General features: G+C 41.6%; 1 protein-coding gene across 1 annotated transcript; it reads left to right on the top strand.

The window, feature by feature from the left end:
* Positions 1-529: 529 nt before the first annotated feature.
* On the top strand, positions 530-18,027 carry T265_04911 (hypothetical protein; the record flags this gene model as incomplete). The annotated part of the gene is made up of 3 exons (XM_009169771.1): positions 530-4,045; positions 11,365-11,467; positions 16,973-18,027. The coding sequence occupies 3 exons, from the start codon at positions 530-532 to the stop codon at positions 17,473-17,475; spliced, it is 4,122 nt and encodes a 1,373-aa protein (XP_009168035.1).
* Positions 18,028-25,348: the final 7,321 nt, after the last annotated feature.

Genomic DNA, 25,348 nt, shown 5'->3' with positions numbered 1-25,348 from the left:
AAATTTTCTTCGCGCACACTGGTGGCCGCTTATCGCGCAATCTGTCTGTCACACGCTCACACACGTATCCCAGCTTCAGCCTGTCTGAGCAACAGTGGGGTTGTACGTCGTCAGACTGCTAGACAGCTGGAGGGGTTAACCGCTGGTGTGTCAACCGGCCTGAGACTCTTGGTGTTCGGCTAACCACCTACCGTGACAGTCTCAGTTTAATAGAATTGCCAAGGGAACTATCGTCCGGAGCGGCCGAAATCCTATGTGAGTGTGTTTTCTTCCACTGTCCTTCCTGCTGTGTCATTCGCTGATCAGACAACTTCGTATGTATACACGAGGCCTACAACCAACATAATTTGATTGGGGGCTGGACCCAAAACACGGATGACTTTTAGTTCGAGAAAAAAAAACAATAGGTAGAGCACAATCGTTATGCTATCAGTGTGTTCTTGGTGCTGATCACTTGTGGTAGGCACCAGTCATGACTTTTCCAGGCCTGACATAACCATCGCATTTGCCGATCAGACCGGCGCTTCTTATGTGTCCAATGCAATTTTCACGCCTAGTAATCTCTTATGGATTTATTGTGTTTGTTCATGCTATTCAGCATGGCACCAACATACCATCCACTCCAAAGGAACTCAGTTATACAATTAATGAGGAAGCCGAAGTTGGCTCCTTTATAGGAAACTTGAAATTAGATGCGGAGCGAAAATTCCTCATTCCATACAGCCAGTTAACTCACTTCGAATTGTACGATGACTCAAAGCAGAATTATTTTCGGATTGAACCTGACAGTGGAAAGCTATTTGTTGCGGCTCGCATTGACCGGGAAACCATTTGTCCACAGCCTGAACTATTGTCTGGACGACTTGCTGTACAAGATCATCGAATGTGGGCCCCAACGCTCGGATCTGAGGAATACGGTCAGTCCGATAGTAAAAAATGTGAACTACACTTATCTCTGTTTGTGGCTCAAGAATACTGGATTAACGTGATAATTGCCATTCACGATATCAATGACAATCGACCATATTTCCCTATTGGGTCGGGAGAATCCACAAAACCAAATGTATACGTTGTAAGTGTCTCTGAATCTGTCCAACCTGGACATGAGGTCCCTCTGATTGGAGCCCGAGATTCCGATTCTGGGATTAATGCTGTACAGAGTTACACACTCCGAGGTGACGAACTCAATCCCGCCTTATTCGCTGTGTCCTATTCACCTCCATTTACACTCAATTTGATTGTCCTTGACGAACTTGACGCTGAACGCAAAGCGAATTACACAGGGGAAATTGTAGCCTGCGACGGTGGTCAACCCAGTCCAAAATGTGGTGTCCAACCTTTGCTTATCCACGTTACAGACGTAAATGACAACAAGCCGGTATTCGAAAAACAAGTCTACGAAGTTACGGTCAACGAAACTGTGCTCAATGGGTCAACTGTGCTTACTGTGCATGCTAGTGATGCTGACTCTGGTTCACATGGCAGCGTACGTTATCAGATTGGGCAACCGGTTAGTCAAGTTGTTTTGGATCATTTCGGGTTGGACGCATCCTCAGGAAGATTGTACACAAAGAAACCCATCGATGCCAAAGACACAGCTCTTTTTGTTATCCCAGTTCTAGCAAAGGATGGGGGAAATGTACCTTTAATCGGACAAAGTGTTGTGCGCATCAGTGTAACCGACGTAAACGATCACGCCCCCTGGATTGAGGTCAGACCAGTGCAGCTTCCTGGAAAGCAGGTCACCAGCGGTGTCAAATTTTCCGAAGGGGCGATGTGGGTTTATGAGAACCAACCAGTTGGGACCAACCTTGGTTTGATTATTGTCGGAGACGAAGATATTGGTGATAATAGTTTGGTTGAATGCAAACTTCAAGAAAGAGAGTACAGATTTTACCTTGAACATGCGAATTCAGCAAAAGGGAGAGAAATGTACAGTCTGAGTACCAACCAATCGTTTGATCGAGAATCCCTTCCAGACGGATCCACATCCGTTCAGATCACTTGTTCCGACAAAGGAGATCCGACACAAAAAACTGAGAAAAGTATAGCTATTCAAATACTTGATGTAAACGAGTTCAGTCCTGAATTCCCAGCAGACAGACGTAACTATAATATCCAGATCGAAGAAGGACAAAATCCTGGATCTTTCGTGTTCCAGGCGGAGGCAACCGATCTGGACGCCACTCCAATGATTTATTATTATCTGTCTCGTGAGGCACAAAGTTTATTCCATATCGATCCACATTCTGGTCGTGTCACCACGCGTAAACTACTTGACCGGGAATCTACACCGAAAATTCGTTTCACCGTGCACGCCACTGATAAGAACCTTCTGGAAAGCGATGTCAACTCCACACTCGCGAATATCACAATAACACTTACCGATATCAATGACAATGAGCCAACGCTGGTGGAAAATGAAGTGTTAAGAATTGTAGAAAATCGTCCAGGCTTTTCAGATCTTGTCGGACAGTTAATCGCAATCGACAAGGATGCTGGCCTGAACGGCACCGTGCGATACAAATTGCTTTCTGTGCTAACCGAAAATAACAATCTCGTGAACGATACGTTCATGGTAAATCAGGAATCTGGGAAGTTATTCACTTTGCGTAGTCTGGATAGAGAACAGTGTTCCCAGTATAGGTTACACGTACTTGCTTACGACTTGGGCACACCGGAATCAAAAAATACAACTCAGACAATTGTAGTTGACGTTTTGGATGAGAATGACAACAAACCTGAGTGGAGACCTATGCTACCCTTGTTACCGGATGGACAATATAGTGCGCAGTCTGCCTATTCAAAATACGCATCTCGTCTTCTGGGTTTGGATAAGGTTTTCGAACTAGGCCAGCTCAACACTACAGCACCTCTGCATCGGGGACAGCGCGTTTGCAAGCTAGCAGCTACGGATGCTGATTCGGCCCGGAATGCGAACCTTACTTTCCACTTGGTAACGACTTATTTTACACCCGAAATAGAAGGTGACGATACGCAACGCCTTATGTATCATTCGGGTAAAGCAACAACAATGCCAAACTATTTTATGGTCTCCTCCACATCCGGTGAACTAATGATCGGTGCGGGGTTGAGAGGCGCTGGATTATCAGAACCCGGGTTAGCAGAGATCTACCTGCGCGTTAGTGATAACGGAAACCCCCCACTGGAGAAGACTGCTCGGCTTTTTGTTCGTATCTCAGACACAAGTTCCAGTCTATTCGGAATGGGCACGTCTGGTAAAGGACTACTTACCTACCTTATCTCAAACGGGAATATCGGTATAGCCTTGACCATTGTCCTGATATTTGTTATGTGCCTTACATCAATATGCCTGATAGTGGCTTTCAGCGCACTACGACAACGTTCACAAGCACCGACTTGTTGTCCATGTTGCTACAAAACAGACGATAAATTCAATACAACACCACCACCACCGGACCGGTTCAACTACGCGTGCCTTACATCAATATGCCTGATAGTGGCTTTCAGCGCACTACGACAACGTTCACAAGCACCGACTTGTTGTCCATGTTGCTACAAAACAGACGATAAATTCAATACAACACCACCACCACCGGACCGGTGTCAACTACGCATGCATCCACAACTGATCACCGAGGACGGACTTAATTTAGACGGGCAAGTTAGCGTGCTGGGGAAATTCTATCATACTCCGAAATCGAGTTCTGTATTTTCCGACAGCGGAAGTCTGTACAAGTGGACACCAGAGGGAACTACCTACACGATTGGAAATTTTGGCCCTCCACCAATCTACAATTTTTCCGTTCTTAATGCCACAATGGATCGAATGCACGCGAGCCACACTGGCAGTGACAAAAGTGGGACGGCGCTGCTCTCACATGAACCAAGTTGCCCCACCAATCCTTTGTTTGATGAACACACACCAAGTACTGAAATAGCGAGTGTACAACGTGCGATCCACTCTACTGCACAATGGGATGGTAATTTTGATCATACGGAAAAGCAAAGTAATTCATCTGGAGGGATGCTTGGTCCGAAGTCGGAGCATTTTCAGAATAAGGTGAGATTACTTTTTGAAATTTGGCGCTGCATTTCGCGGCTTGTTTATTCGTCTCACGAAGGTCAATAGGATTTTTAGCCCATCAGCCCAGTATCTTAGTAAACACTCTGGATGTTAAATGGATCTAGGTGTATCACTGAATGCTCCCAGTGCATTACAGACACCCTTTCTAACAATTACTTAGACATTTGCACTTGTAAAATGTAACTCCTGAATTGATTGGTTTTCGTCTTAGTATTGTCTCCATTGTGACGCCATTTGCTTTTGGCATGAATATTCGTCTTCTGTCTGAACAAAGCAGATTGACTAGGGGGCCATTAAACAGTCAGTTTCACAGACATGATTGACTGAATTATGTGAAGCCGTTGTGAATTTACAAATTTCTGGTCCTGGGATATTGCGTACTTAAACTCTCATAAAAAACGATTCAGTTAGATTTCTTTGTTCAGGGGTTTTCTCTTGCTTCAGTTTGCCTTTCAGATGAACGCCCACAGAACATTCCAGTGAGTTGAAAACTAATCAGGCTACTGTTCACTGAATATGAGATATAACAGAATGTAAATCCACTAACGTGACAAACAGTCGAGTCAGTCTACAAGTCAATGGGACCGATTAATCTAGCTAGTTTTTGCCAAAAATCTGTCAATGGTAACGAACGACAGCCGACAATTGGGAGGTGTGATTGAAACTGTCCCACTTGACCCATGCAAGACATTCTAAGCGCGTGATGACTCAGACTTGACAATTAGCGGCACAGCCGGGAATCATGTGACCACACAAGTCTACCATTCCAAGTGGAAGTATGTGGTTACTTAGTGTGCTGCCTAATTTGCTCCCAGGTTTGTTTGCTCTATGAAGGTTTCTCATATGACTGTCCACCCGCCAACGGCAGTGGATACTGCAGTCTAATCGATCCAAGTCATTTTTATATCGAATGAGTCATACTTATCAATGTGAGACTGTGGACTTAGGTTTTATAACGGAAGAATGTCCACTAGGCAAATCATTTAGACGGCTTTGTTTCACTTTCTACTAGATATGAAATAGGTAATGTATTAAGACACCATAACAGCTCCTCCAATAAGAAGGATTAACAGGGGTGTTCGACAGGACAAAGTCAAAACACAGCTTTCGTGTCACCATTGAGTCCACCAACCGTATAAGTATAATTTAGTTTTCAGGAGATACGACTAAACAATCGGCATTCCAACAAAGAAAGCCTTCCACCCAACTTATGATTCTGCTGACATTACTGTCAGTCTGATTCGCAGCCAGGTTCAAGCCAGACCTGACTCACGAGATTCGAATAAACCACGCTACACAGAAAACGGGCTTTGTGAGATATGGTACTCCCTAATGGATTAAGACTGAATAATGGCCTGAACAGATCATCACATCACATTTACCACTCACTCAGACAGACAAACAGTAGCTCCAAATAGATCAGGTAACAATTTGCATCACTCTTTAAAAAGGACATGTAGATTGTACTAGACGTGTTAATAAGATGAACAGTCCCTTGTTCCGCAAGCACTACAGTAGCTCCTCCAGAAATTCAGTTAAAAAATCTCTTGGCGAACAAAAATGTGTCGTCCTGTAATTAGCTAAATAGCTCTCACATCAGGTTGGAACGAGCGTGAGTTTAACGCTAAGGAGACGCAGGGAGTTACGTTCTGTGTGGGATACTTGAATAGACTTATTATGTTCTCTTACTGTCTATTTTATATTGATACCTGATGATTGCCAGGACTTTGTGGTACGAAAAAAACTACCGCTTTAGTGAATGGATCTGTGGAAACCGGCCAATCCAGAGGACTGAACGCTGTGAGAACAGTTATGACAAAGCGCTCCACCGAAAGGCAAAAACAAAATTGCTCTTGGAAATTGTCGGGAATATTAGTAGTTCAGGTTGTAAGTGGCCGTTGGTTCGTTCGCTGAGCTGGGCAAATTTGTTTCAAACACGCCTCGACTCACAGCGACCTCATGATGTCACCACGATTGGTGATGAAAGGTGTGCAACAAAATTGTCCAGTTCAGCTAACAAACCGACGGTCAAGTGTGAGATGAAGACAGACTTATCGTGCTATTCCTACCAGAATCACGTGAACTCTTCGGCTCAGATCCATGATGGATCCACATATAAATGACAATTTTGGCGGAAGCATCTGCGGTTGATTAGCTCCGATATATTATAATGAATAAAATCCGGTAGATCTTACGCACCTAAAGAACAATTAAACTGTACAGAAAACATAGTTGCTGGATTTTCTATACCTCTGCACAGGCACCCGAAAAACCTGTTGTCTGTCCTCGAAGTGCAATACACTATTTATGCCAAATGTCGTCTTGTGGAACTCGCAAAAGGGGTTAAGTTTGATGTGTCATCAAACCGGTCAGTGCATCATATTATACTCCGAGAGGGTAGATGCGGAATGACGAACTTTAAGATGAATGCACAAGATTTACTTTCGGATCATTGTCTAAAATAACATATGAACAATTGATCGTTTTTCATTCATTTGATGGTAGCTGAGGAACGTTTGGTGCTGCCTTACATAGGACCACGACTCAATTACGAGTTGTTGAATCCGGCTGTCTAGTAACCAACGTATCCAAAAACGTATCCAGTAAAATCGTTTGTTTCGATTTTGCCCGTAAAGGCAAGGTTTGGGCGAAGGGAGTTGGAGAAAGCGAAAAGCTCATCTGATGAGGGCCAGACAGACCGGAACAAGGCTCTTGTTACCGACCGCACTCCAGCTTCCTGTATCACCGGATGTGTAATTCATCCTCGTAAAGTGATTGATATCCACTCTTCCTTTTGAAGTGATTGCGACAAGTCACCGACATCGGCCGCCAAAGTCTCTTATACAAAACAAGACAGCAGTGTTTCAAGAATTCTCAAGCTGTAAATTTGCATTTGCCCTGGTTTTCGTGACCGATGCTGTAGAATGTCCAGTGATGTGCAACCGAAATGCCCACGGCTCATTTTGAACTTCGAACCCCCAAAATCATGTTCTATGTCAGTCTGTACTCCATATGTCGTGGAAGTTATCTTTTCATCTCGGTATTTATATTAATGAAAGGCAACCACTATTTTAACATCACCACCGCTGAACTGAAGCTGCTGCGCGCTGGATACGGAGTATTTTGCAAAGTAACCTCAGAAACCACATGACTTTCACACTGTGATTCGCAATGTGGGGTTAGCAAAATAGTTCTGGGTTTGAGAACATCATGAACGAGGGACTCAGCTGGGTTCCAGGTGAGCCTCCCGTAAAAACCAAATTGATTTGAAAATGAGTGTATTTGTCGAAATGTTGGGTTGGTCATTGCAGTGGGTCTGGCAATCGCTCCAAACTCGATTACCGTTCAATCTAAATTAATTGAATTGAAAAACCTGGCTTTCAGACTGTTCTGCGGAACATGCTGAGGTCAAAGGTCATGCTGAAGTAGTGGAACATCAGAAAAGACTAGAGTGCGGTCAAAAGCTTGTGCTTGACCCAATTATTTCAGACGAGTCATTGTGTGAATCAAGTTTTGAAGAATGTTCTCTGGTCATTGAGCGATTAGCTTGACCTTCTGATTTGTGCCTTGCTGTCGGTCGAACGCCCACCCCAACCTTTCAGATGACTTGGAATACATTCTTGGGATGCATTTCCACCCAGTCAGTTACACCTCATGGCTCATGAAGCTTGAACGAATAATTCTGGGAGGCACTGAGATGGACCATCGCGTTGGTTGGAAACGAAGGGATTATGGAGCAGAGTTGTCAGCCAAATTAACCAAAAAACTGCCTTTGCATCTGAAAAGATGTGAATCACACTGCCTAAAGATTTGACGACGCAGCAGAACGAGTTTTGCACTGAGGAAACACCAAGACAGAAATAATGAGAGACTAACTTCACAATTATTTTTGTGAGGGAAACTTAACAATCGTAGCAAATATTCCACAACTATCTGGGTTGTGGTCGAATCAAACCTCTCTGATTAGCTCCATGGACACCATAGATTTGTCAAAGTGTATCATCCGCCATAAACAAAGTTGTAGGATGAAGGTGCTACCTACAGCAGGACTGGATCTGTCCCGCTGACTGTTCTGATGCCAATGAGTTTGTGCGTCAGAATGTGAAGTTTTTTGTCAAGAAGCTCTTGGCTCGTGTCTTTCACTGAGGACCATTAGTAAGAAATCAGGCGAACTCTCAACAAAATCAAGCAAAAAAACTGCGGTGCGTCATCTGCCTCTATCCACTACTTGCTGGAATTAAGGCCATAGGCAGTCAAGATCAGAGAAAGAACTATCTAAAATTCTGCTTGTCGTCTATGTAATAAAAAAAACAATAAAACAATGCCCGACAGACCAAACTCTTTATTTGGTACCGGCCCGTGTTTTATTACCGTGTGCCACTCAAGGAGTCAATGTCAAGACATGCAGACAGTGGATAAATTGGCTACTGATTATGATAAATGATCAGAACAATTAAATGAAGCTTCAGATAAGCTGACTGATCTGATCTATAGGGCAGTTCATATTTTCGGGGAAAAGCAGTGAGCCTTTAGGGATTTCCCCGAAGGAGACCAGAACTTTTCCTAGTAACCGGCCTAATCAAACAGTTAAGTTTTTCACGTAGTATAAGTCCCCATTTTCGTATGCATACCTCAATGGAAGAATCGATGCTTCCGGATATATGTGTTTGCAAGTGCACGGCGATTTATCGAGTGAATCTGTTTGTCTTTCGATGTGCTTCGAACAGTGCCATATCACATATGTTCTGCACACCTGAAAATCTTTAGACGCGCTACACAAAGGTTTACCTGGAAACGATATAAATAACACGAACAATGACAATGACAGCGAAAAGAGCAGCAAAGAGTGGTTTAGCGTTATATCACTTCCCAACAATCATAACCGTATGTTGGACTGAAACAAACCAAGTAGTAGCTTTCATCGTCTGATTATAGCTCAGAAGATATCAGATGAAAAAAGGCAAATCAAACTTTCCATTAAGGAAGAGCTTACATAAGTGTTCAGACTACTAGCCGGAAGATCGTCGGTTCGGAACTCCTTGTACTTTCATGAAGTGCTCATTGAGCATTATTCCAAATAAGGGTGGAGCAGCTGTACAGCACTTTTAGGGTTCTTAGCGTAGGCTTACTTCAAGTACAGGATAAAACCTTATTTGGGAAATTTGAATAAAATGAATTGGATGATGTTCTGAGTTTTGAGCAAAGTGAGCTAGCGCTTTCTTGTCATCTTAATTGTCTTAACCAGGCTCATGTAAGACATGGTATCATATACTCTGATCTATATGTAATATTCCACCGTTCCTTTATTCATAGAAGAGGTGCTTCGGGAAGCTTCCTATGTATCTTGTTCCTCAATGTTTGCTAAATTGTCTTCGTTCAAGATGTGTGCCTGATCATCCAGGAATCGCTGCTTTTTTTGAAGAACCACCAATTACAGTAGAAATCTGGACATAAAAAACGCATCATACTGTTCAGCGACTAAAAAAACTTACGTGAAACCAGAGCGGTCTTCATAATGCAGTCTTCCATGCCACTCGGTTGGAAAATCGTCATTTCAAATTGATTGAAAATCAGCTCAAGCAATTCCCATTGAGTTATGACCCAATGTGGAGGACCAGAAGCAGTGGAAAGAGCATTTGAGGAAAACCCATCTGATTATAGGCTTGATGCAGCTTCTACCACATTATCGGCTAATCTATTCAGGTAACAGAATCTTGCTGTGTAAATTGTGGTTGCGCCTGATGAGTCTGTCTCGTTATTGCACTTGATTAAATAAATAACAACTCGAAATTTGTCGTTTGGGCTTAGCGAAAATTAACACAGTTATCCAGAATGAAAGGAAGTAACTAAAAATGAGACAAAAAATAAACATAAGTAGCAGTTTTAACTATCCTTCAAATACATCAGTTATCTGATCCGTGTCGCTGGTTTCATACCATGTGGGAGTTTAGTGTTTGATAGATTCTGTTGAACTCTCAGGTTTTTGTTTTCCCCTCACCCCACAAAGTTGATTTACAGTGTAATGAATCGATTAGGTTCATTCTTTGAAGAAAGGCAGTAGCGTGTTTGTACACCAATGAGCTACACTTCATCACTCGGTGGTATTGCATAGTAATGGCTGAAAATCCAAGTTGATGTGAAAGTTTTGTACTGAATCAGTGGATCACTGGAATTCATCTGGGAGCTAGATTCCAAAACAGGATAAACCGGAGGTGTGTTCAAAGGTGGCCTTTGCTTTTGATATAATAAAATATGCTACTCAGAACAAAAAAACTGTACCTGAAACGTAGTGAAATAGCAGGAGCTTCAAGCTATGCGCGTGCTATTAGATACTACAAAATGAGGCAAATGGTTTTTGGTTTGTCCTTGTCAGATGGGTTCTCTGACTAATGGCAACCCCAATGAAGGGGATGCCAAAGTGAACCAAGCAAAACTATTCAGTAAAACCTGGGAGGTGTACAATTAACTGACCATTAAAGAAAGAGTGGCTTGTGCAGGAAGATGCAATAAGTATCTAAGTACAGTTACGCCCACATTACTTATAATAGCTTAGGGAAATCGAACATGACAACCGCAGTTGGTTGTTCACGGCTGGAGGCAGTTGGAATGCATGAAGATCATGGTTACTGTAATCTTCCCACTAGCAAAGTTTGTAGCGGTTTCGAATCACACGCATTTTTGCCCAGTTATTATTTTGTATTTGTTTTCACGTGTATGTGAAGTATTATTCGGATAAAAATGAGTTCCATGTATGCGTTTGCCTACGTCATGCCTTCCTTATTGTGTGATAATACTGTAAACTGCATGTGGTCTGGCGAAAATTTGGTCTCATCCAGACTCGGCAGCTAGGGCACGTTGGCTAGGACACGTTTTGGCTCCTTGGTCTAATAATGAGAAATTAGCTTCCGTAAAAAAGTAGCATAATCATATCCGCCAAAACACTCCGAATTTTCTTTCAGACTTTTGTTATTGTTTGCCAACTGTGTCACATTGTTCTTAATGAAAGTGTGGCCAGTTGTTGGTGAGCCTACTGGGGACAGCTATGTAATTGTTCCAAACATCTGGCACAAATCTTCTACTGCATTGATTTTGGCCTACATGACTACCCTCTTTTGAAAAGGACTTGGAACAAAAACTTTGGCGCAACTGCTGGGACACACTTCATCACTCTAGGAAAATTTCAATGAATATTAGAGTGAAAAGTTTGTTGATAAGTCTTTCTAGTACGTAAACCTTGCTAAAAATTATGTTTGTGCATCAGTTGCTTACTTGTAATTGGTCGACTGTTTTTATAGGTAGTCCATGTGCATGCTGTAACAAGAGAGGTCGATGGAGGCAGTGCAGACTCAGGCCAAGGCGCTAGTGAAGATGAACCGGTTACAGCCGAAGGATGGAAAGGTAAGTTGGTGATGGTCGGCTGCTTGTGTGCTTATTCACGTGCAGCAGTGGTGTTGTCATATCTTATCCTCACTAGTTGAGCTCTTGTTTTGCCGTGATTTACTTGTTTTGATGATGTGTTCGACTTCGGCGCAGACATTACCAAATGCGTCGAGATCTCAGAAACGACTGCTATTTTCTTCCTAAAAGTACGTGCTTCGAAAAAGAAACGGTTGGTAGAATTTGCCAGTTCCTTCTTTGGAGAGGTTATCTTCTGCGAAGACTACGCTACAAGGAAAACTGCTGAATCTTATTTCAGCCGAAAAATCCTGCCCAGATGTGAACGCCAGGTTGCGTACCCGATCTGTTAGATTCGATCACTCCCAGTTGTGCCGTTCTCTGGGAGTGAGGTTCTTGATTTTATGCATCGAACTTCTCACCAAGTCCAGCTTAAATAAGATTCTGATTGGTCGTACATAGCTGAACTTCAAATCACCCAAAGATCAATGCGGAATATTATGGATATGAAGCTCTCTCGGGAGTAAATATGCGATACTGATGGCTGGTAAAGTAAGTTGTCTTACAGAACGAAATCCTACCTGAGAAAAGCGTTAAATCTAGTTTGCTTGATAAGGTTACTGTATGTTCTAGGTATTGCATTTAGTGACATTCAGTTGTGTACATTTTTCATGAGCAAATTTAGTCTTTCGATTATGAGATATATCCTGTCAGCGAAGTACCTTCAGCCGGCCTCGCGGAAAAACATAGAAAATATGAGTTGTAGGTAAGAACTGCAAAGAGCACAATAGGATGTGGCAAAGTGAATGAGTGAACTGGAAAAATTCTCTCTCAAGGCGAACTTTTGAGCGACATCATTCTCAGGAGTGATTGAAGGTACTGAGTGTACTGGAGGTACTGGACTAAGTGTATTCCGATAGCATTCTTGCTCTAAGAAAAAATTATCCCACAAAATTAACACTTTCACGGAACGGCCTACCTATGTTCAGTGCCTCGGTCAGGTTATTTTGTAGCAAGCAGCTTTATCAGTCTTTCATTTTTTGTGAGCATGCGCTGCCTGCTTGTGGTATGGTAGTCGTAGCAGTAACTTTAATCTCAAAAGAAAACCCTCATTAATAGCTGCACCAGTTTTATGATCGTTTGTCCTGCGATCCAGTAGTGACTATTGTGCATTGTTTCGTACGACTGGAAACACTCACAGAGACACTACTTTACTGAATGCGGCGGCGTTTTCCATTAGTGTCTTCTCATTCGTTCCACATAATATAACTGTTAGCCTAAATGGCTCAAACGCTGGAGCTAAATTATAACTAATTTACATGGAGGAAACTACTCACAGGGTTACTAAAAACTCTTCGACAGCTCACGACCGGTTTCGCCCTTCTTGGGGCTCATCAGATAGGCGCAGTCCACGAGTTTCCGTCAACATTATTGTTCTACTTGAACCCAAATTGGACTGTTTTCGAGAAATACACTCAGTTGCAAATTAATTTGGTTTGCAAATGAGTGTATTTCTAGAACTACTTGGATGGGCATTTTTCAGATGAAAAAAAACCTCTGTCCGGCTTGTGTCAGTTCCCACCACAAGAATCTTTTTCGTCATTGATCATCAGCTGAACGAAACTAGAACATCTGAGCTTGTATAGGAGTATGTGCTTACACGCCAGAATTGATGTGCGGACCTTAATATCCGAGTTTGCCAACTTGACTTTTGTGATCTGAGACACTCCTGCTTGTGTTGAATAGTTGCTGAAACCCAGGGGGATAAAAAGATTAGTACAATAATTTGTGATAAATATAGTAACCCAAACCCATTGAATCTGCAAACGGAATATTCCTGTCCGAGCCAGAAGCAGTACTGTGGTGTCGGAGTTAAGAAAATAAGTAGGTGCATAGTTCACACAGCCGGTAACGGTAGGTTTGTTAAATTCGTATTCTATGAAGAGATTTTCGGACAACTGTCTTAAATATAGTGTAAGCCGAAAAACAACTGGAATCATTTTAGCTGTCACTTACAAACGGAAATGCAAAATCCGAACAAAACAACTACGCCCGTTAACCGAAATTGGAGAAGCCTCGTCTTGGGATGTCTAGGAAATCCTCACTTTCTTCAAGAGCTACACAAACTACAGAATTTTCAGAACAAACGCTGCCAAAAAAGTCAACCTTTGACCAGAAGTACGGGAGCTGTGATATACCGATGTATCTCTGCTCGGCTAGTTCAAGAAACAATAGGATCACTTATCATATCCGTTCACCTCATCTTGCTAAGTGGATTGGGGAAAAATATACTTTGGTACTCTAGGCATCTAAATTAAATTAGTCAAGTTTATTGAATAAAAGAGTTTCTACGTTTTGGAACATTTCAGCTCTTCTGGTAAGTATCAAGTATCGAAATTTTTCTGTGCACTTATAGGACGCCTGAAGATGCCTCGCAAGGACGGTAGCCCCCGTAGGGTAGTTACTTCAAAAAAGCAAGGAACCATTCAATGCAGTTGCAGGGAATGAACTCACTGTGGCAACTTTTACATTTCGTGTATATTGGGCTGTAACCCTAAGGAAGAGGAAAACTTACCGGTTTGTACTGACTGTAAAAAAATTCTTTCAGGAGATTTAAACTTACATTCTCCTCAAATATTAAACATTCATTTAGCATATTGCCCTGTTCCTCAAGAATAATAATGCTCACAGTAAATGACTTTAGTTAACACGGACTTTCGATCAGTTCATTGTATATCATACTCAACTACCGAAGAAAAATAATATTTTGAGATCCTTATGAAAGTACTTTTGAAAAACTTGTCCGTCGCAGACAGTTCTGCAGCACACGTAAACGATTTGTTTCTGTCACTTATTTATTATCTGTCTAAACTATTGGGCACATTCCTTTCATAAGTTGTCCTAAATCACTTGTCACATTTTCGGTTTTGTTCTCTCCGGATGATGTTAACCTTGCAATATCTAATGATGCGTTGTGTCAATGTGGAGGAGGAAAGGGGTAACAAGTACATACGTGAGTATGTCAGTTTCCTTGAAGACTCTCGCCTGCAAAGGAAATTTATTCCAGTCGTTCCTGCATTATAGTGTGGATGAACTTGTGTCATAAATTTTGTTGAAACCTATAGCTTGTGTAAGCGGAAATAGAGAATACCATTATATGTTTTGTTTCAATTGGTTTCTTTTATACAGCTACCTTGAAAGCAGCGCAGTCGAATTCCAGCTACATAAGTCACCTTAGAGTATTAACGGGATGTCGATTCTGACATTTCTTAGTATAAGGTTGCTTAGAAAGTTGAAGAAATCGTTTGACAAGTCTAGCTTACTTTCCAAATGATAATTCAACTCAAATGCAGACTGAAAATTGCGACAAGCAAAAAAATAATCCATAGTTTGGTCTTTTCCCACATATTTTCTAGTGGAACAGGGTTCAAAACGAGCTTTTGGGCTTGAGTGTCACACGGCCCACCCCGCAGCCGCCAACCAGCGAAGACGGAATTGGCAGTTCTGTTAAGTATCGATTTTTTGGCACAAAAGACATGGTGTCAGACGCCATGTAAGATAGACCAGCCTACCACCGGGGTTATTTCGTTTAGACTACTGCAGGTGTTTTGGTGACTACGGGAGTGTTTATCTCCTGCAAAGCAATCCATTTCATTGCACTCGCCGTCGCAACACAAGTCTGTAATTAGATGTGCGTTATAAAATGTGCGGGCGAGTGCAATGCTTTGTTGATTGCCCTGTTTTATGTGATGTAAAATTTAGGTACATACTTAATTTATATTCATTCCACACGGAGCTACTCAACGCTTACTTATGGGAGGAGGTGGTAAGCGCGATGAAAAACACTACATACTGGCAGTTCCGAAAAAGTGATTTTGCAAGTTTAATGCGTTGTTCTAGTACATATCGGCATGCGACTGAGATAAGAATGTTGAAAGGAAACTTTTCTGAGCCAAGTCTACAGCTTAGGAGATTTTGCAAATCTCACATCAGCCTTTTCTCAATGATGAATCGGTTTTCTACAGTGGGCACAAGTCCTAAACAAATGCTCACTTTTAATTCTTCTGGGTTTTAGTAGCCAAGTTGTGTTAATCAGGAGAAAAAGGCTTATTTATGCTAGCCGCAATACATTAGCGGATTAAAACGACAATCCAGAACAAATTGGAGCTAACAGAAAAACGACAGTACTGGACTGCACCACAGGATTTCAGTTTGTCGTCAGTAGATGAGTGATGTGAATCCCTTACATTTTGCTTGGGATGGAGTTTTAAAGATTCCTCACCGTGGTGTAACAAGAACAACGGTGCGAAGACAGAAAAAGCTCTCGAGAAGGGAAGACCGGTAATCGATTGGAATGGAAACTGACGCAAATTATTTAGAAAAATTTCAGGCCTCATTACTGGCGGCTAGCAATGTACAGGTGTTGCGGTGAAACAAAAACGCATCACACGAGTCAAGACCTATGATGCCAACGATGTGTTTGCTTTATTTCGTACCCTGTTACTCCGCCACTTTTTGAGTGAGCTTAAGGAATCTATAGTTGGTTTCCAAATTTTATTTGGTGCATGCGAATAAGGCTGGCTTCTACTAAAAAAATCACAATGTGCAATTAATTGCCCGATAATTATTACGACTTATATATTCTTGAAAGCTTTTATGATGGGAACGGCTGCTGGCTGTATGTGAATAACATGAACGCAAAGTGCGTAGATCAACCGGATCAACGAAAATAAAAAATTTGATGATCCAGTAAGAATTTTAGTCTCAAAAACTATAAGGTAAAACGTATTTCTTCGAAGGTTATTGAGTGGATCATCATCATTTGGATTTCAAGTGACTTCGCTGGGTGGAAGAACGTATCCACATTCCGAGCGGATATGACGGTATTTATACGTGCACCTCGCGTGATGCTTTCAAATTAGCCGTCGAGCCTCGTCCTATCGTTTCTTGAATGAGGTATGGACTGCATTTCAAGAACGTACGCAGTTTTAACAGCTTTGGACGATGTTTCTTCGCGCGGGCATTGTGTGAAACTGATAAACACACGACGACCGAGTAGTCCACCCATGTGCTGCAAAACACATCTTCATTCTTTATTGAAACCGGCACATAAATAAAGATAGATTGATGTGGATTTTTTTTAACTTTCTAGCCTATTTAGAGCACGACGACCGAGTAGTCCACCCATGTGCTGCAAAACACATCTTCATTCTTTATTGAAACCGGCACATAAATAAAGATAGATTGATGTGGATTTTTTTTAACTTTCTAGCCCTATTTAGAGCTACAAGTTTGCTCGCCCTGTTTAAGGTAGCGAAGACCGTTCACCCACAACATCAACATAGGTGGTCGTTTGTGAAATCGCTTGAATTTTTTGGATTGACTTCCTGTTTCCTGTGTGTAATCCGGATCCCTGAGCTAAAACATATGACAATAGTAGTAAACAATGATGCAGTACTGGGGTAGCTCTTCAAACTATTCAACTCAGCTTTGTTTTGCTTTTCACAGGCACCATACAGTTCTCTCAGCAACAGCCCTCAATACATTTAAACGGCTTCAGTCCAAATGCTGAGACACACACTGAAAAATCCTCTACTGTAGGCTCAAGAAATCCCAGTCGCCCTGTGCTCTGTACAACACAGCCCAACATTACGACATTTTTGCACGCATCAAAAACGAGTGAAGCGGACAAATCCATTGAATCTGAAAACTCGTCGTCACCCACCTGCATTTTGCCACCGCCTCCGCCTCCCCCGTTGAGCACATGTCAACCCCGTTGGCAGAAACCCCTATTTGGGAACGACTTTGGACACCAAAATCATCGCTTTGAAGAGTTTCCGCTGAAAGCACCTAGTCGTATTGCACGACAGTCTGCAACGCTACCGTCAGCTTATAAAATGTCACCGCCTACAACGCGACGTGTAGTCAATTACTCGCCGACGCAAGAACGACCGGTGAAGACAAAACCTTACTCCATATTCAGGACGAACCAGAAGGAGGTCAAAGGTTAAACAGCCTGTTTACCAAAATTCTTCCACTCCATTTGACGATGCCCGGTTTTGAGTGACAATATCCACTTTGTTTTATTCCTATCACAAACAAACACCCTGAAAAACTTTCTATTTACATCAGTGATGCATTCCATGACGTACTAGTCCCTGAGCGATACACAGTCGGACACCGTGGCAACATTCCATGTAACGTTTTCATATTCGTGATCTCCATTTTTCAACTTATTGCTAAATTCTCCCTGCCAGCTGCAAACAGCGATTTTGCACTTAGAGTTTTCGTACAGATTTGAAGGAGCATATGAGCTCCTTCAGGAGGAAGATTTATTATAACGTGTTGAGCCTCCAGGATTTGTGGATACTGGTAACTTCTCAGCTAATTCCTGAAGACAGACCAACACTCCTTCCGACTTGCGGGTAATTTCGTTTCCTGACCGTCGTCAGTTTCTTACTATTTGCACTATTCCTCTTCAGCGTTGGTATTTACCTTACCACTTAACTTTATTTGAGGGAAAACTTGTTTTTAATAAATTTTCTTTTCAAAATAGACAGCACATTAAACATACGAGCGACTTTCGTCTGAGACGTGATGGCAAACAGCCCCCGGAAAATCTGTAGAGTTTTCGGCTGAAAAGCCACGGATGCATCCATAATAAACTAACTGAACTGAACAAATCAGTACGTAGAATCAGTGAACAGTGCATTCCTAGGCAAGAGAAAGCGGACTCTATCGTATTCCTTAATTGTTTCCTGACTATAAGGTGAAAATGGAATAAAGGCTGCTAACACGAACTTTAAGTTCTCTGTTTTAAATAGTCCGGGGTTGTGTACCAAACATCTTCAGAAGCCTGCACGTGTTTTTTCCTATGACATTTTAAGATATTTTTCTGTTAAGACAGCAAAGTGCACTAAATTCCTGATCACAGAACCGGACATTTATCCGTAACGTTTAACCAGCAAGCAATAATTTAAAGGGGACCACCTAAACAACTGCGTATGATACCCAAAAGCCTGTGCTGTGGTCCAGCTACATCTCACCGACTGCCACTACCTAACCAGAAGAATGGCCCTACATAAACGCGAACCCAGGCAGTCCAAGTTGTCTGCATCTTACGTGGTCCGCGGGCCTTACCTAAGCCGAAAAAGCATTGATTCTTTTGTTGCTGAAGAAAGTCCTCTAAGTGATTGAAAACCGCGGGTCTTTGAGAAAATCTATACAAACAACATTGGTTCTTCCACCACGAATCAACCTAGCCATATGTCACTTAGCGTACCAAATACGATTAGTATATTCCCGAATATTTTCGAACCTTCTTGTGCAATCAAAACGGCAAGAATAGGCGGTAAGTGAAGGTGTACCGATCAAAACGGGCAAGTTCCTGCTAAATGCATAAACACAGATTCGGCTGGTAGTTGCGGGGTTCACAGTGTGTGTTTCCCCGTCGCGGACGAGGTCCACATCAACACACCATCACCATAATAACCATGCTGAGACAGGAGTGAGACTGTTCAAGCAAAACATAAGTACAGTGTATGGAACTTTTGACTTGTATGAACCGAATCTGTCAAATACTTGATCCTACTTGATCATGAATACTCAGTCCTGGGAAATGAGTCGTTGTAAAGCAGTTTCAAGGGTTAAAAATGGTCAGAACGATTGTGCCTAGGCCTGGTTCAATGTCGGTACTTCCTATAAAGCGAAGATACACACAGCTTAGTGAGCGTGTTGTTTATTCTAATGTGTGAACATCAGAGTTAATGCCAACCATAATCAAACCATGAGAAAATGCTGTTTCAGCCGTTTTTTAGCTAATTGGACAACAAAATGCAAACATTATTTTACGCATTATATATATTGTTACACATTGCATAAAACATTAAATATCACATATTTTATAACATACATAATGTGGTATTGCAAACTAATTCATTTCGGCAACAAGTCAGGGGCAATAATCAGTAATCCAAGAAGAAAAAAATTGCCGTCCATACCGTTCCTCTGGAAATCCAGCAAGATATTCATCTGTCAACAATAAAATTTCACATTGTTGCAATTAGCAATAAGTTTTTTTTTAGTTTGAGCCATCATAGGTGTTGGGTTAACCTGAAAGCAACCCTTTGAATATGATTAGAGTGTTTAAAAGGAACTCGCGATTTACCACGGACTGGTTATTGGGGGAGAACTGAAACCACGTCCAGGAGGTGTGATTTTCTCTTAAAAGCTCATATGGTAGATATTTCGGGCAATATTGAATAAACGTTTTGGAAACTAAGCCGAAATGCAGCTAGCCGATGATGTCAGTAAATTACTTTCATACAATGGATAATGGCATACAGACACGCAATCATTATTTGTTCCCGGGATTTTGGGGACACGTAGGATACTCATCAATCAATTTTTGGACGTAAAGGAAATTATTCTGACTCATATTTCCTAAGTACGTTTGCTTGCTCTAGTTGATTTCAAGCATTGTATGACTTTTACCAGAAGGATGAACTAAAAGCTAAAACCGACAGAGTTTTTTAGCAACAAAGTGACAAATTACTTATGTATATCGGAAAATCACTCGTCTAGTGTAAAGTAAACGTAATGGTACAGTATACTAATCACGAATCATTCCAAACATATCTCGATTCTCTTATTTATTTTTACCTGGCTGCAAATATACCGGCCCGTAGGCCGCTAATATCCGTCTTCACTTCAGCATTTTGGACGTTATCACTTGGTCTGTTAGCTTCAAAAGTACTTCCACCTTTCTAGCAAAATTAACGTACACTGGAGGACAACATTTCTACGGCCATACTACAGAGGAATGATCCTGGCAAGGTTTAGTATGCAAATAAAATTCTGGACAAAGTCGAACTCGAGAGTATCAGAGTAAAGTGCGCACTTTATTAGTTTGCGTCTACCTTTCGTGCTTATTTGCTTCGTAGGGCACTCGTTAAATAAACATGTAACGAAGATATTAGTGCCGACCATTGTATGTGATGTTTGGTTGGTTAGAGACATTCTGTTGAGCTCAAGTGATCAAGTCCGTGCGGTGTGAGGTATTTTGCGTGTCACTTACAGGTTAACTGAAAATTACTGTGGCTAAATGGCGATTATCGTTCAGTGACTACTTGTTCAGAATCTGATTTCATCAAAAGTAGACGTACATAGCTATTCTCTGCTGACCAGTTCCGAAGGATAGATGGCGTGGTCTCTATGGTGTGCGACATATCTTGGATAACCGCGGGGTTTCCCGACTTTCTAGCATAAAACTACTGGCATAATTACTTGGCAAAGATTAGGCATTCAGCAGTATTCGTGTCCTTACCCTAACTGTAGTGTTGATTAAATTCTCCACTCTATGCACCTTCAAATGATTTCTTGTCAAAGTCAGACCGATAACTTCAAACCAAGACTCAGATAAATTGGAAGATGAGGACAACCCAGCATGAAGCATTATAATCTTGGGTCGTGACTGGGACCTTGTGAATCCATGGGTCAGTCTTGTAGAAGTTCCCAGCAAATTGCATTGGAATGTGGACAAAATCCAAGTGAATCTATACTATCAGTAAACTTTTCTCCGTAGCTGGCCCACCGTGCTTTGGAATTTGTGCAGTGAAATCCATGAACACGCAATAGATGAGCTTCGACGCACCTTTGGTCATGTTCAGTAAAGCCTGAAAAATATATCGGACAATCTTAGATTTTTACCTCTCCATATCTAGCTGTAAACAGAGTTGAACGGAAGACAAGTTTTAGGAGAAAACTGTAAAACTGGAGCCAGTAGTCGACCTTATACAGTCCTGTGTCGTTTGGTTTTTAGACGTGACCCAGCTCTCTTAGTTCGGTTGACTGTAAGGTTCGGGTGTTCACGATGTCTTTGCAAGTGTTACCTTATTCTGGCTGCGGCACAGCAATTTCGTGGAAGTAGTTTTGATCAATTTTGGATTACCTCTTCTAAGCCAATTCTGCGCCATTCCAAGAAGTGCTTAGCGGATAATAGCTCTGGTGTGCAACAGGTAATACAGCCTGAAAGTTGACGCGGCCTTTTCAGGTAGGATATTCAGTCTCATGAAACATTCATTGTCCAAACTCCGCATCCAAATCAGATACATAATTGACCTATTTTATCATTCATTCCATTCGCTTGGATCTTTGAGGATATTTATATTGCACTTTTGCTAATGTCTGAATGCCTAAATAGTTAAAAGACTATCTGCTCAGGTTAATTTTGCCCCCTTTTCGGAGGGAGTGACAGAATTTTTTTTATAAATTTAACTAAGAGACCACTAAGTCACCATAAAGTTTGTCCAACTCATCGGTCGCTTAACTCGAGAATGATATGTGCGATATCAAACATACATTTGGATGGATTCCGCACCAAATCCTCTAGGTATATGTGATGGTTGTGGAAAATGCAGACAAAAATTGTCTAAAAGCCACTCTCTACTTATTGAGTTAGTATGTTCTCAATGTAAGTGGCCAGCAATATAAGTGAGCCACAGTAATATAAAAGTTGGTGCTCAGTTGCAACCAGCCAGCCATCACGAGGAAAGTAATATTCAGTTGTTCAAGCATATCTGAGGAATTCTTTGGAACTGTAGTTGCTGAGCTTACCGGAAGTGAAAAGTCTACGCGTACGGCACGAACCGTATGGTGTAGTGCCACTCTGATTGGTGTTCCAATATCGCGGAAATAATTTGACGCCAAATTAATGAAATTTCCTGGGTTTGGTATATCCAATTTAAAACTCCTCAAAAAACTACAGGTAACCGGCACAGAAAAGCGAAAATTCGCTGGCTTTAGAACCAAGTCCAAATTTTTCAGGAAAATTGAACTGAAGGGTTAAAGTAACGAGTTTGATCAACCAATTCTGCCTTGCTGCCGATCACAAATCCAGTCATTAGGTCATACGTAAATAAACTTCCTCAGTCTCACAGATAAAACCTCCAGGGTAGTGACAACGGAGACTCAATTTGTTCTGACAATACCGCCCAAATGCACGCTGAAGCTAGGCGCACCCTTGCAACTTCTCATTTGGTGGAATCTATGCAGCCACTGACGTTTATTCTGTGGTCATTCGTGACGGACGTTTCCAAATTCAGTGAGTTGAGATTAATTGCATCTTTTAGGATAATTCAAATCAGAATAATTACCACGACTATTATCGAAATTTGGCGTCGATTGTATTGAGAATTACGTGAGGATTTTGATCCTTTAAGACAATCTGTTACAAACGGTCTCAGTGGAAATGAAGATACAGTCTATATGCATGCCATTCAGGCACTTGAAAAAGATAACCTGATCGTGGAGCCGGTAGATTTCGTCAGCAAGCTTCTAAAGCGATTGCGACAAGCATTATTTCAGAGGAGGCAATGCTAGATACACACTATTGCTGTTATGGTACAATTTCCACACCTAATTATAGTATGAAAGTTTGCGGTAAGATATGGGGGCGTGGCCATTTAACTTCCAGACGACTGTTAATGAGATGGATATGAGACCTCACAAGTCAAGGATAAAACCTACTTAATTGAATTGGGCTGTCACTTTTCAATCATAAGGTGCATAACAAGACAAGTTTGGCTTTAGCAGAACTCAGAGGTGTGGCAAATAAATGGAAAATGAGAGCATATTTTTACTTCTAATTTCCAGACCACCGCAGACACCATCTCAAACCGACGAGCTCACACCCGTGCTGTCTCACTCACAAGCTCAAACTGTTTTCATTGAATTAATTTGCCTTCCACTTGCTTATTTGATTAAGGTTCACACGACCAGCAATTCTTGCTGTTCTCCTCCTACCTTTAGAGGCTGACTCACTTTTCTGACTGATTAAACCTTGGACAGACGCGTTTTCGATGGCTTGTCCATTCACTTTCTCACAAAGTGACAAGCCTACGTGAACAAGTAAACTAGAACCACCAGACCCCTTTTACTGTGTGCGTGATAGTGTGTTGTGTGGAATGGGGAAATGGGTATTTACGCATCATATGAGCATTTGATCGAGTGGGACGTCTGCTTGTTAAAAGCGAATGTTATTTTGCAAATTGGCCAAACGCTTATTCTGGTTTTATATGTGGTATATTTTTTAAGTTCAAGTAGCACATATTTGAGCTCAGAGGGCTCACATTTTTATTCTTAACTTATCCAAATTTTTCTGAAAAGCACAAAAGGTGGTGTACATTTTATTTGTAGCTGCAGAAGAAAATTTGCGTGCTTTTTTTGGGATCAAATTGTTGTAGCACCATACTGAAGGCGGAACGTGCACATCCTAGAGATGGCAGATTACTGGCAACTGTGTTTCTGATTTCAATGGGTGAAACTGCCGTGGTAACAACGCTGTTTGTATACAGGGACATTCAAAGCACACGTTGAATAGATGTGCACTGCTTGGATAAACCTTATTGAGGATAACTGACACTTCAGTATACATCAACATGAATGTTCTTCGGTGAGCTGTTAAATGGAAGGACTGAAGGTCGTTCTCCCATTTGCAATACCGTATCTCTTTGTTTGTTAATTGCTTACTTTATTCATTGGAACAAAATATCTCTTGTTCAAGCAAGAGTTAGTTCGAGGCCACTTTAGGAGGCTAGATCGAACGACAACATAGCTGGACTGCAGTTATGGGATTCATGTGCCCAACTTGGGACTAAATTACTTGCGTTGATGAAGTATTGTGGGCCCTTTGACGTTGATGGTTAAGAAACGCTTTTTTCGCTCTTAGAAACTCTCCAATAGTTGGCCCGTTGTAACTGAAATATCTGCCCAGGCTTTCGAAACTTGATTAGGTGTGTTCCACGTATATCTTAAACCTTGTGAAACATCTATTTTCGCGCAGCCTTTACCTCACGTAGTGTAGAAAACATACTCAAAATTCTATAGAAGAAAAAGGCACAATGCGTCTAGAAGAGTGAGTGGCATTAAGGGATGGATGACTCTGACAGTAATTAAGGCTGCTGGCACTATTTGAAAAGTAGTCACACTTGATCACACGCCCGCTGAAGTGACAATGTTCAAACGGTGGATGAATACTCCCGGATTCATTATACTGATACAGTCGCCGAATATTCTAAACAAAAGGTCACACGAATACATTATTGACAGAATGGGCTTTCAACTTCAATAGACACCTTGAGAGGCCTAAATGTAATTGCCACCACTGTGATCAACATGAAAAAGCGTGACATGCACATGAAACTCCACTTGGCAGAACCCTAAAAAGTTGTTTCCGACTAAAGTTTAAAATCACTTATTCACGACCTTACTTAATGCGCGGTATTCTGTTAGCATACGTCTTGCACAGTTCGGGCCTCAGAGTTTCCAGCGGAGCGTCTCACGATGTAGATAAAGAACTTCAAGGTACGAATTTCTTCCAACTCGCAGTCCTCTGTTTTTTCTAAAAAAAATTCCGAATTTTGCCCCGACTGGTTGTTGGAACAAGCGAAATGAACAGAACTGTCTGCGCCCCCACATATGATATTAAAGGGAAATTGTTAGGAAGAAACTATCCAAAGACAAGTGAAGTCTACCAGTGTGAGGGCGGGTTTTTATTTGCGTTCTAGGGAACGGGGTGAGCTTGAACTGTACTATTATCAAATACTACCTTGTGTCTGGCCACCAAAATCTACCCAAGCTGCCATGTACACGTGTATTCAATAAAAAACCAAAGCACCCTCTCGTACTTTTAAAATACCAGACTGAGTGTAAGAAAACTCGATTAGCTAACTGCTTCACTACATAGAGAAAGTAATTTTGAAACGGGTGAAAGCTCTCTACTTGGTCGTTGTTCGAAAATGCATGACACTGTGTACTCACAGAAATTATATTCTTAAGATTTCGAAAGCAATAATGCGCCTTACCGTAGGCACCAACCAACACTAT

The sequence above is a fragment of the Opisthorchis viverrini genome, assembly GCF_000715545.1.
Source record: "Opisthorchis viverrini unplaced genomic scaffold opera_v5_86, whole genome shotgun sequence".
NCBI classification, from domain to species: Eukaryota; Metazoa; Platyhelminthes; class Trematoda; order Opisthorchiida; family Opisthorchiidae; genus Opisthorchis; species Opisthorchis viverrini.
The sequence above is the reverse complement of the archived record's forward strand: the minus strand, read 5'-3'. Positions and strand labels throughout refer to the sequence as shown.